This window comes from Scatophagus argus, chromosome 16 (assembly GCF_020382885.2).
Source record: "Scatophagus argus isolate fScaArg1 chromosome 16, fScaArg1.pri, whole genome shotgun sequence".
In the NCBI taxonomy this organism is placed as follows: domain Eukaryota; kingdom Metazoa; phylum Chordata; class Actinopteri; family Scatophagidae; genus Scatophagus; species Scatophagus argus.
Genome location: NC_058508.1, coordinates 11,019,718 through 11,032,631, shown reverse-complemented (window position 1 = coordinate 11,032,631; position 12,914 = coordinate 11,019,718). Strand labels below are relative to the sequence as shown.

The window sequence follows — 12,914 nt, the reverse complement described above, 5'->3', positions numbered from 1 at the left end:
CTGAACCCATCATAAGTCAGAGGGGACAGACATGACGAACACACGAATAATCAAACTACTCATTTTCACAATGCAAAAACTTTGCATGACCGGCTCTGTATTTCAAGAAAAACCAACTAAAAAAAATCCAGCTCAGCTTTGTTAAACTCTTGACTTTTTTATTTTTCCCAAAAGATTTGCAAAATCAAATAAATGAAAAACCGTCCGCACACAATGAGGTGGCCTTCCCAAATGTGAAGGCATCAAACAATAAATGGGTGGTTTACCAAGTTAAGCCAAGGTGTGCACAAACTGGGTGTGTCTGTGTGTGCATTTCCGCTAACCCCACCCATGTGAAGGGTGCTCCTGGGAGAGAGCAAGTACTCGCACTCGTACCCGCTGGCTCTTCGGCTTCCCTCCATTTTGGTGAGTTAACTCTCCTATCCCAGCTCTCTGTCTTCACTCTTTTCATGTTTCTCACTTGCAACTCTTTCCTTGTGTTTGTCTCTTTCTTGATTTGTCTGGGTTAGCACGAATTATCCAACGCACTCCCTTCTCATTCTTTTTTCTGCCCTCTCACTCCCTGTGCGTGTTGGTGTAGCTGTCCTTATTTGGCTTCCCTTTGAGTGAGTGGGAGTGTGAGTATGAATGTGACTGTGTGTGTGTGTTTCCTCCTGACTGTGAGTCACTGCTTGTCTGACTCACGAGCGCTAACAAAAACACTCGGTTGCCATGGGAACGCACTCATTCCCCCCCAACCGCCATCCCCCATCTCTCTCTCTCTCTCTCTCTCTCTCTCTCTCTCTCTCTCTGTCTCTCCCTCCCTGTCAGTCTCTGGTTTCTCCTCTCTCCTTGCGGGCACTGCTGCATCCCAGGCGGGCCTGGCAATGTTACATGGGTGCTACTCAAACTGAGTCGGGATGGTGCTGTCGAGGTGGGCCACTGGATGGGAGTGGAAAACAGGGGAAAGATTCAGAGACACAAAAGCAGAAAAAAAAGTGGGGCTGAAAAAGCACAGGTGAAATAAACTGTTTGTACAGAAACCTTAAATTAGAGTCTTGGAGCCTGCGGGAGAGGGGAACCGTTAAGGTGCGAGGCAAGCAATCATCTATCATCAATAGTAAGCAGAATGCCTGCATTGGCCGAGACAGGCTAAACAGAAAGTGCCCACCTGTGGCTCTATTCTCTGCCTCTGTTCTCTTGCTTTTACTGCACTGAAATTGCAGACTGCTTTGAACTGGGCCCTTCCTTTGATGTGCTGGCGTCACTGCTCGGCCTTGCTGTAACCTCAAGGGAGCTTGATAATGTGCACACGTGTGGCATTACGTTTCGACAAAGATCAGGTAGGGCACTGGATGGGCCTACAGCCTCACGCAACAGAGGCTTGGCTTACTTCCTTGATGCTAAATGCTGGCAGTACGCCACCTAGTGGACAATATCATATCACGATTTCTCCTTTGGGTATATTTTTTTCAAACTGGCAATTGGATCACTGGGCGTTTCAAATACCCTATATGATGACTGCCACAGACAGAGTGCAGATTATCCAATGGAAATTAAGGGGTGTGTAAAGGGAGTACAGGGTGTGAAGGGAACCCATTACAGCTCACAATCTTGTGATCTCACAGTGCGCTGCTTGTTTAATGTAAAGACAGATAGATAGATAGATAGACAGATAGACAGATAGACAGATAGATACTTTATTGATCCCGAGGGAAATTCAAGAAAATCCACAGTCTGTAGCTGATGATAAATGAAAAGCGAATGAAAGTGAGGCACACACACACACACACACACACACACACACAACAGCAGATGATCATTTCACCCCAAAAGCAAAATGCCACACCAGAACACGACAAACATGCCGAAGAGGTGGGCAGATGAATCACTACCATACAGCACCTTGGCCCGTGCCTGACTAACATTAATGCTATGGACCACCCAATAAACTAAAGTTGTCATGTGTTTTTTTGCTTGGAAAGAGACATTTACTGGCTGATTTTGTTTTAAGTAGCTTTTCTACACCAAAGGGGTAAAATATACAGATAAGATTAAAGAAAAACACAAAATACATATACAAATAGTGCAGCAGAACTTCATTTACTGGTTTTGTATCCCACTGACTATTTATATAATGGGATACAGAATCACTGCATTAAACTTCCAAACTGCATCTATAGTGAAGTTACACATTGATGCAGTATTTTTCTCAAAAAAAAATACAACCTGCACACTGTGCTGGTACATAAACACTCACTGAACACATACCAACACATCTGTAATGATAAAATTTTAATGTAGATACTCTTTGTTTATAACTGATACTTTTGATACTCTCAAGTGTGGAAATGAAATCTCTTCATTGAAAAAGTATCAAAATGTCAATATTGTTGACAAGCTTACAGAAGTTGAAACCAGCTCAACCTGCTGCAAGAGTAAAATGCTGCTTGCACATTACTGAATGTCATATATGATGTATCGGCAAGGGGCTGTTGAAACTTTCAGTACATTTTGCTGATAAAGCTTCTGGACTTTTGCATGAGTAAGACTTTCAATACTTTTATATTGTTGTATTGAAATTTTTATTTACGTAAAACATCTGAGTACCTCTTCCACCACTGTCTGTCTAGGAGTACACACAAACAGACTGGGTGAAGATACAGTTTTGACCTTTGTTTGACCCTTGTGTGTCCTGACAGCACACAACAGCAGCTGGCTGGTGGAGGCCCAGGACAAAACTGAAACTGTACACTGACATAATCCTCAGCAAGAGACAGACTGAGCGAGGGAGAGAGAGAGAGAGAGAGAAAACAGTTGTTGAGAGGGAAAAATGGAGCAAATGAATAATACTGTAGCAATACAGAGAGTAAATAAGTAAAGTGAGTAGAGCAGAGGGGTGTGGAGGAAAACAAAAGTGGAGTCGAGAGACAGAGGACAGAGCAGAGAACGCATGAAAGACGCTGACAACTGAATATATTCAAAAAAACGCCATTGTCACACTTTATTGAAAAAATGCAACCAGCTTTTCCTGTACATACATCAGCCACAAGAAAATAAGGATGTTTTGCCATGACTGTCAGAACATACAGAGTAAGTCCTACTGCGCACACAGACTGATGTTCAAAGATGAATCAAGACACCACTGTTTGTGTTGAGTACACGGTGTGAATGGTTACAAAAAAGACAAGATGTTCACATAGATGAGTGACATTTTCCTCCAGCTTGCAGTCCCACTTGTTGTAATGCAGTTCAGGCACATTGCTTGGATTGCAGCATGCAGCATTATTGTACACACACACACACACAAACACACACATACACTCACACATTGCACTCCAAATGTGTGTGAGCCTATGTATGACAGCTGTCGCCTGTGTGTGTAATAATCCTCAGTAAGCTCCATGGCTCCCACAGTGTCTTTCAGTAGATCCTCCAGAGCATCTCTGACCTCACTGTGTGCTTCTCCTGCAGCCCACAAACCCACAACCTGCTAACATTGTGCTCAGGTCGCATCTCTTCACGCCACCATTAGCCTCAAACATGCTAGCCTCACTTTTGAGCCTTAATCTCTCCCTTTCTTTCCTGGCCTTGGCCATTAAAGAGATAGTATGTCATTTAGGATGATACTTTAATTCTACTACTACTTATTCTACTTTCTAGTGGGAAGTCAGATGAGAACATCTGCAGCACTCTCATATGTGTGTGGTAAACATGAAGCTACTGTGAACATCCAGTTAATAAGCTTAAAGCAGAAACAGGGGCAAACAGCTAGCTTGGCTCTGTTTAGAATGTAACAAAATCCACCTTGTAGCACCTCTATAGCCCACTAATTAACACCTTACATCTCGTTCGCTTAGTCTGACCAAAACAGTATAAAAATGACAACTTGCAGCCTTACGGAGATGTGCTGTGTTTTGGCCCTTAGCCGGACAGTCAGTGAAGACTGCAGGAAGTTACTGCTCATATCTAAGAAACAGACCCACACAGCCCCCATATAATGGCTTGGATAAACATCCATTCTGTTTAGTTCAAGCGCCAAAAAGGGCCTCTATTTGTGGTGTAAGTTTGCCCTCTGCTGTACACATCAAGCTCTCTCCAAAGACAAGCTCATCACTCAAACCATTTGCCCTGAGAAATCATCCTTAATGCTACTTTCCAGTTACCTTTGTTCGCTGTATCAATGCATGTAATGTTAGTGGTGCTTCCCTTTGATGCACACGTGCACGTGGAGCACTTTGGGAAAAGAGGTTAGTAGTGGTACACTTACTACGAATGAGTGCTAAGTAACAAGTAACATGACTTCTTTTGGAATAAAGCAGGGCTGATCAGGTGATCAGTTAATTAATTCTATGCAAAAGTACAAATATATGTAGGATTCATCATACACAACCAGTACACACAGCCTTTTTTTATGTCTGTGGTCATTATCAAGCATCTGCATGGGCAAGAGGTGGAGGGTCTCAACATTTTCACAGTGATCTTCTGCCAACTTTGGGCTGCCTCTGACTAATCGGCCAAAACTCTCACAATGTCCACAATCATTAACGTCACAGTGTCCATAAAACTCTTGAAAATGCAGTCATAATGATAGGATACATTGTTTTTTTATTTTATTTTTTTTTTTGGCTTATACCTTTTAAATATAAAAATAACTGTCTCCTACACTTTTTTGAAATAAGTCTCTAGGAGTAGGGAGAATGACATAATTAAAACAGAAAAAGTGATGGGGACCAAAACTGCAAAATCTTACTTGCAATACTCCATCTGATAGAAGTACATGTCAGAGAAAAGTGGGTATTTTCGCAAAGTGTACATAGTTTTTTGCAGTCAGTCAGCACTTTGAAGTGGGAAAAGTGGCTGTTAAAGAGTCTCTGAAGTGGCTAAGTAAAATCCTTTGTACAACTTTTTCCTGTTGTCACATTTGAGTTCAGGAATAAGATCTTTTCTTCTGTATCTTGATTCCTTCTCTAAGGGAAAAAAAGCATGATCTCTGTAGTAAGAGGGACCTTCTCCCACAACACCAACACATCCATCCTGAGGGCTGCGAAAAGCTCATGTCTCTGTGTTTGAAGCGTCCTCGGAGAGAAACATCTCAGAAGTTACTGAACAGCTCATACTTCTTCATCCAGTCCATCTGCGGAGCCCTCTTCTTCTCTTTGGAATGGATCTTCATCTTTTCTTCTGCTGCTGTAGCGCTCAAGCCCATCTCAGCAAATGGGTCCAACAGCCGGCCACCCTCATCGTCCGCCAGCTAGACGGAAGACATTATTGAAGATGGAAAGACAGACAGAATGTTTGAGGGTACTGACTTTCATGTGGAGGACCAAAGACCAAACACATGAGTGCCCACACCCACCTGTGTGCTGTTGCCCTGGCTGCTGAGGTCAGATTGTGTGGACCTGATGGACTGTGTGGTGGAACTGCCATTGATGTGAGGGTTGGCAGAGCCATTGGATATGGATGGACCATCGTAGTCTGCGAAATCAAACAAACAAAGCCCACAGATTGTAATCTCAGTCTTTTTAATATGAATGAAATTTCAATCACCAACTGGCAGCTTTACAAGGTTTACTGTTATGTATTTTAACAGTTTATTTTAAACATCAATTCAGTGCAGTCATCTGTGAAAACCCACATATTTTAGTCAGTCACAGAAGGTCAGTGAAGCATACAAAAAGATGACATTTGTGCTGAATAATGTTTCCAAAAAATAAATGACTAATGACATGGGTTTGAAGCAAATTCAAGAAAATAAACGACTGCTCAATACCATTAAGTAAGCTCTAAACTGAATGAAATAGAATAAGTTTGTCTTTAGTAGTCTGGTAATTAGTTACAAATGATATTGTTCTTTTTAGGAAACTTTCTAATAAAAATGCTGGACGTCTAAAATTAAATGTTACCCAGATTTGTTGACGACCTCACTCTTTGCAGCAAAACGTTTGCAGCTATCATTTTTCTAATACAACAATCTACTTGAAAGTTCAAATTCATACATAACACATAACCTTTGGTTCGCAGTCCTACCTCTGAGGTGGCTGACTGTGGGAACAATTCCCCTCCTCTTGAAGTGCTCGTCTGTGTCTGGATCCACCACCAACAGCCACGTCTCATCTCCACCTTTCTTTATGAAGGCCACCACCTCTGCGTGCCGCATGCCCTCAATGTTCACACCATTCACCTGAATATCACAGAGACAAGTAAAGTTTTTGGGAGGAAAAAGGAGGGTTCAGTTATCGCACGGTGCCAGTAGGTGGAGCTGTGGAACAATGATTCGACATAACTCTCAGAGAGCCTACGCCACACTACACAGTGGCACTCAAAACTTTTGTCATTAATCATGTATTCTTCATTCTTGACAGCTGTGCATACAGCTGTGGGAGTTTTGATTTACTACATTAAAAGAAGACTTGTAAGTCTACCTTATGACAAGGGCCACAACAATACGGAAACATCAGGGCCAGAAACACACTGAACAGAAGGACACAATGAATATGTGTGCATGTGACTGACCACCTGTGTGACAATATTGCCCTTGTCTCTACACCTAGCTAGCAAAACACAATAGCCTGTTATTGCTCTTATCTTAATGCTGTGTGCATTTGTAGGGCTGCGTTTCAACAGCTTTGTCTGCACTTTTGCCTCTCTGAGCCAGGCAGCTTCACACAACGCCAAGTTAGTGTTGGTACACAATCAATTATTGATGGCTCTCCTGGGCTCCGGCTGTAGTGCTGGTTTCAGGTGTCAGAGTCCTGAGGCGGAATTTGTTTAAAATTCAGTGCTTATGACAAGACGTAGCACAGAAGAGGAGGAGAAAGAGAATATTAGCTTTTTTTCACCCATTTGTGAATAAGGAAAATAAAGAAAACAAAAAGAGAAACTAGGACAGTAGGCAAATAGGTGCAATGGGACAGGCTGCATGGGCCTGTCGGGGAAGAGAAAAAAGAAAGAAAGGAAAATGAGACTGGAAATGAATAGGAAGACATGGAATCAACAGATGGAAAATGTGAACCTCCTCTCTTTCCCCTTAACATCAAAAATCCTTGATTTATCCTTTCTTCCTGGATCCAAGACAGACAAGCAGGTGAACATAAAAAGCAGACATCAGTCAGTCATTGACACAGACAGACAGTTTGATACGGAGAGAACAAGCATCTTTGTATTCGGCCAAACAACAGGTGTTGTGTCATGTTTCACAGGCCTTCATTAACAGTCCATCCCACACAAGACAATACACTCTGCTCTCTGCCCACTGGGCTAATTAATACATGCTGTAGGAACAGTGCTGAAGCTTATTTCTCATGGGACCATCCCTTAGGGAAAGTGTGAGGGGGGTGAGAGCCGCCTGAAGTCTCCTGGTACATTTTTATGGTGTGTGTGTGTGTGTGTGTGTGTGTGTATAAAAGAGCAGCTACAGACTAATTTTGGACTGATTAAAACAATTTCAAATCTGTGAACTTGACATGTGACTGTCTTCATTCTCCACTTCAACAAACACTGAAGTCAGTTCAAAGTCAGTTCAAACACAACATTGTTAAATGAGCTGCAGTAGATAATGCATGATTCAGGAACTGCACAGCCCAGTTTGGTTCCTCAAATTAATTGTGAAACTGATTTTGGTGGATAAATTAGTGTAAATATGTAATATTCTGGCAACAGCTATCCTGGCTCTTCCAGAGGAAAGTGTGAATGGCAAATTTGCCAAATTCAGGTTAGAAAACTGTAATAGTGATATGTCAGCAAAGGACACCATTTACTGGTTAAAATGATGATAAAAGACTATTGCAAAACTGATTTTCTTCATATTGTCAGTGTCCCTAAAATAAGTTCCTATTGATCCCAGCCTGACCACAATCAAAATAAGGCTCAGAGTCTGTAGTCACACTAGCTGCTCTGTGAGGCTGCAGCCACAGCGCAGCTTTGAGCTAAATGCTGACCTGCTCACAGTGACAATGATAACTTGCTGATGCTAAGCAGGTAAAATGTTTACCATTCCCAACATCCTAACGTTTAATAATCAGCAAAGCACAGCTGAGGCACATGGGAAAGTCATTAGTATTGCAGATATTTGGTCACCAGCCACAAGAGGTTAGGGGTTCATTGAGTCACTACAGTTCACTGTGAGGGTGGCATGAATGTGTGTACCAGATTCTGTCAATTCATCACATGGTTGTTGGGACATTTCACTTTAAATCACCAAACCATCAAACAGATACGGAGATATACAGTGCCGGATGGGTGCAAAAAACCCTTCTGGCAATGCAGGAAAACTCAAATCCGCAAATCATTCAGACTCATCCTGTTTGTGCAAAATTTCAAGGCAGTGCATTAACAGTGCTGTTGAGGTGTTTCAGGACCAAAATATTGAAAAAGCTTGTGTGGTGCACTTTTGTATGTTGTTTGATGTCACCGACGAGTTTTGAGAGGTGCGGAGCACGCGCTGTTGAGCACAGGCAGAGCAGAGAGACTGACGAGGCATTCGCTGGTGTCTGCCAAAACATCGGCAGAAAGCCGAGCTCTCATCATAGCCTTTACAAGGGGATCTGCTGATACACCTCCAGTGTAATGGGGCGTGGTGAGAGGAAAAGACAGCGAGAGACAACGAGGGAGAGAGAGAGCTGTCATGGTTGTTCACCTCTCTAACAAGCTGCTGACAGATAGCACAAGCGCTGTCTTGACGCATGGTCAGAGACGGCTGCAATTATCAGCATGGACACCCACACACACACACACACACACACACACACACACATCCTCATATTGGTGAAGCTGTGATTAGGAAATGTTTTGCTCTGCTTGGAAAATAACTTTCAGACAATTAATTGATTATCAATATTGCTGCTTTATCTTCTGTCATTCTTCTTTCATATATCATCAGAAATCACATTTTATTTTCATGTTGTTTACATTTAGACCTTTGTTTTCTGTGCACATGTAGAACATGCAAATAAAACCAGCCTGAGCAATTGAGGTCTTGAGTACCTGCAAACTTCATTTGTGTGCGTGCATGTAAATGTGATCCTCAGTGTATGTTTCTACAAAGAGATGTGGTGATGTGGCAGACCCATACTGTAATCAGTGACACGCTACAGGATGTTCCCACAAACTCTCACCAGTCATCTAATGTTCCAGTGGAACATCAGTACACCATGGTCTTTCCCCAGTCGTTATGCCAATTTAAGCTAACTGGTTCCTATTTGCTGAAATGTCAAACTATTGTGTTATTGTTTTCAGTGTTTGATTTTTCTATGAAATATTTTCCCATATTTTGACAGATCAGTTGATCATTGGAGAGTCTTTGAGAGTAATGTTAAAACTTTCCCTGCCTGCTGGATTACCACACACACACACACACACAATGTGAATGATTATCCTGTTGTTCTATCAAATGGAACCAACAGCTGCCTGGAAGGTAAGCAATGAATGAAACATTAGATGTTGAAATTGTCTAAAACATGCAAAAGCACAAATATTTTCCTTTACATCTTACATGAACTATGTTTAACCTTTACTATCAGACCCTACTGGAATCCTGTTTGGTTTGCTCTGCAGCCTGGTCTGGACCCTGATGTACAGCCAGTGAGGGCAAAGGTCATGGGAATGAAGGGTGAATGTTGTGTGTGTGTGTATACTCAGTTTAAAAAACTGCTTATAATGAAAATTATGATGTTACTGCCAGCTTTTTTTTTATCCAGAGGAGTTGACTGACCCACGCTCTTTAGCACCCATTTCTTCGCCCCTTTTGGAGAGTTCAATAAATGACCTTTAACTATTATGTGACCACCACATAAATGTATGAAGTCACTTCCTTTCTGTCCTTGCATCTTTGCTCCCTGTTACTCATTTTTTCCCTTGTCCAACACACTATTGCTATTTCTCTCTGTGTTGTATAAGATTAGACATACATGAACAAACACGCCTCCTTCCCTCCTCCCTGTCTCCCCCTCCACCAGGCCCTGTGATCAGACTGATTTATAATGGCTTCTCCTCTCCTCCATGACTGACTTCTTCTCCGTCTCCCTCCAGTCTGACATACAATGAAAACTGAGTCCGGGCTTCAGGTCCTGCTATTGTTAGACACAGGGGCCTGACAGTAGACAGGAGTGCGACTCTGGCTGTGACAGGGGATATAGATGGGGTTACATCTGTATTCAATCAGGTATGGGAGGTCTTTAGACTGGAGTGTTTAGGCAACAATCTCTTTACTGATAAGTAGCTAACTTTTTGGACCAATGTAAAGATATGATTAATAAATAGAGACATGATGACTGATTTTTTTTGTGATAGCATAGGTTCTCCACTGAGCTGCCATATTCATGTGTTCTCCCTCTACCATCTCATTTTAACGCATGCAGCTAACAGCTACTTTCTCTGAGAAAAGGTTGGGGAGGGCTGTGTGTTGGTGTGTAATGGAGTAAATGCTCAGCAGAAGGACATCTAAGTGTACTTATAAATTTACTTGTAGTTCGTCGACTGAATGGCTTTGTGTGCTGTGTAGGCACACAATAACAGAGAAAACCAGAGAGCAAAACCACTCTGCTCCAAAGTGGCAACAATAAAGAAGCATCTGGAGGGATTTTCTCACACTGAGTCAATCATACTATTCTCTGACGTGTACCAGATGAACCTGGAACCATTCATCAATAATCACCTCATTCCTCTCTTGTGCCAGCTCAGTTCAAACAACACTCACATAATTCTCACTGATGTTTTTGTGCCTGATGTTCTACTACTCAAATTCCTTCCATCTTATCACGAGGTTCCCCCTCGCTCAGACACATTACATACTAGTGTCGTAATGCTGTATATGTGTCACACAAATATATTTATTTAAATCTGCATTCAGACCGACAGAAGTTATTACAAATCATCTGGTTCACATTTTCTGTTTGAAATAGTTTTCTGTTGCCTAAAACTCCTCACGTATAGGTTCAGCTGCCAACTAAACAATACAGCATTTTAATGACCTAAATTAATCAACTAAACCAACATGATTTGTATCTGCACGATAATATACATATAAATAATAAAAAAAGCTTTTGACCAAATTCTGAAAAGCTCCCTTCGTCATTTTACATGTACTTTTAAGATCAATCAATCAATGAACCAATCAATCCATCAATCAATCATTTAATCAATCAAGAGAGTTGGGTCTGACAGAGTCAAGAGAAACTGACCCAGAGGAGGGCTTTACTGCAGGACTACTCTGTTGGATTGCATTATATTGTCAGCTGCTCCTGTTCTCATTCACCTGTACACTCCACGCTCCACCCCTCCTACCTCAACCAGTCGGTCTTGTGGCCGGAGCCCCGCATGGTCTGCAGGTGATCCTGGGTCTAAGGAGCGGATGTACTGTCCGGGCCGGGATCGATCACTGTGCAGGTTGAAACCGTAGCCCGTCTCAGACCGCACCAGGTGACACAGGCGGGGAGCGAGCTCGGACGGTTCAGCTTGGGGCTGTGAATGAGACTGGGACTGAGACTGGGACTGGGCCTGGGTGTGGGCTTCAGTCTGGGCCAGAGCCTCCTGGAAACAAAATGAGAAAAGGATGTTATTCTGCAGTGTGAAAATTCTAATCCTTTTGCTCATTCCTCTTAATTCAGTTTAAAATAATACACATTTTAGTTGTGCATTAGTGTTCCAAGCATAAGGAGTCTGCGTAATGATGTGAATATTTGGTTAATTTTTGCTAGCAAATTGCTTTACGTACAGCAATACAACATCAAGGCAGGTTTTGGAGCAAATACAAACTTCACCAGTATGACTCACATGAAGCAGTGTGCTCACATAACACTGAAGAAACACATATGCAAAGCTTTGCCTGTTACTTTACGGTGACAAAAACACGTGATTAAAAAAATCACAAGAGCTTCTTGGAGAAATGGGATAATTCCCAGCTAGGAAGTAGCTATAAAACACACAGAAAACATTGTTATTTACATCGCTTAAAATCATATAAAAGAGGTTTAAATGATACAGTATAAAACTTGGTGACAACATTGTGCTGTCTGCAGGGCACGTGAACACAGCAGGTGACTAAAACACAGATCCGAGTCACTTTGATCATTTAGAAGAAACACAGGCCTGAAAGGTGTTTCTGAGCCACTTCAAGGCCCTGATGATTAGTATATCGCAAGGGGATGCAATTTTGCCAAATCATGTTCAATGCATTACACTGTGAATGAAGTAAAATGATAGTTTTTAGAGCATATCATTATTTGTCACAGAATTGTCATCCCTTTAATGTTTTCCTTTTGTGCTGCCTTTCAGTAATAGAATAGACATCCTTTTTTATTATAGAGTGTATTTCACTACGGACTGAAGGTGGCCATTTGCAGCACATCACTGACACTTCTAACAGCCTGCACGCAGACATTTATAGAACCTGTATAATTGTGCCTTGAGCTCTGCAGTGTGATCACACTGATTTACCACCTACACACTGGGAAAAACTGAGCAGTGAGAGAGATGACAGCATGGTGGCCGGCTCTATAACCTCAGCTCATATTAGCTGTCAGGGTAACAGACAGGTAGAGTGGGTGTTGGGTGACCAAATATGAGTCCACATACAGATCACACGCTGCGTGCACAGGACAGACCTGCAATCATATTGTGCAACATACGCCCATTGTTTTCACTGCGTATGTGAAGCTAGCATGATGGTCCAGCTTGTGTCTGCTAAAAATACATATAGAGTAGGTGGGCAGGATGAGAGAGAGACAGAGAGAGAGAGAGATGGAGAGGGAGAGATAGAGACAAAAGACCTGTTTTGAAACAGTTTTTTAAAAAAACTTTTTTTAAAAATTAAAATTATTACGCAGCTTAGAAATCATGATGCTTCCAATTCAACATCTTGACTATAAAAACAAAACACAGATGGCAAGAATAATAATTTCAGGGACTGAATTTTTTTAGGGTAGCAGTGATCTGGA

General features: G+C 42.0%; 1 protein-coding gene across 1 annotated transcript in view; it reads right to left on the bottom strand.

The window, feature by feature from the left end:
• Positions 1 to 2,958: 2,958 nt before the first annotated feature.
• The window catches only part of LOC124073191 (Na(+)/H(+) exchange regulatory cofactor NHE-RF2), a 28,520-nt gene continuing 18,564 nt past the window's right edge, over positions 2,959 to 12,914 (bottom strand). Inside the window, exons 3-6 of the mRNA XM_046415232.1 lie at positions 11,263 to 11,508; positions 6,010 to 6,163; positions 5,339 to 5,457; positions 2,959 to 5,233 (exon numbers count right to left, since the gene is read on the bottom strand). Coding sequence (XP_046271188.1) covers positions 5,075 to 5,233; positions 5,339 to 5,457; positions 6,010 to 6,163; positions 11,263 to 11,508 — 678 coding nt within the window. The 3' untranslated portion in view covers positions 2,959 to 5,074. The remainder of the gene's footprint in view (positions 5,234 to 5,338; positions 5,458 to 6,009; positions 6,164 to 11,262; positions 11,509 to 12,914) is intronic.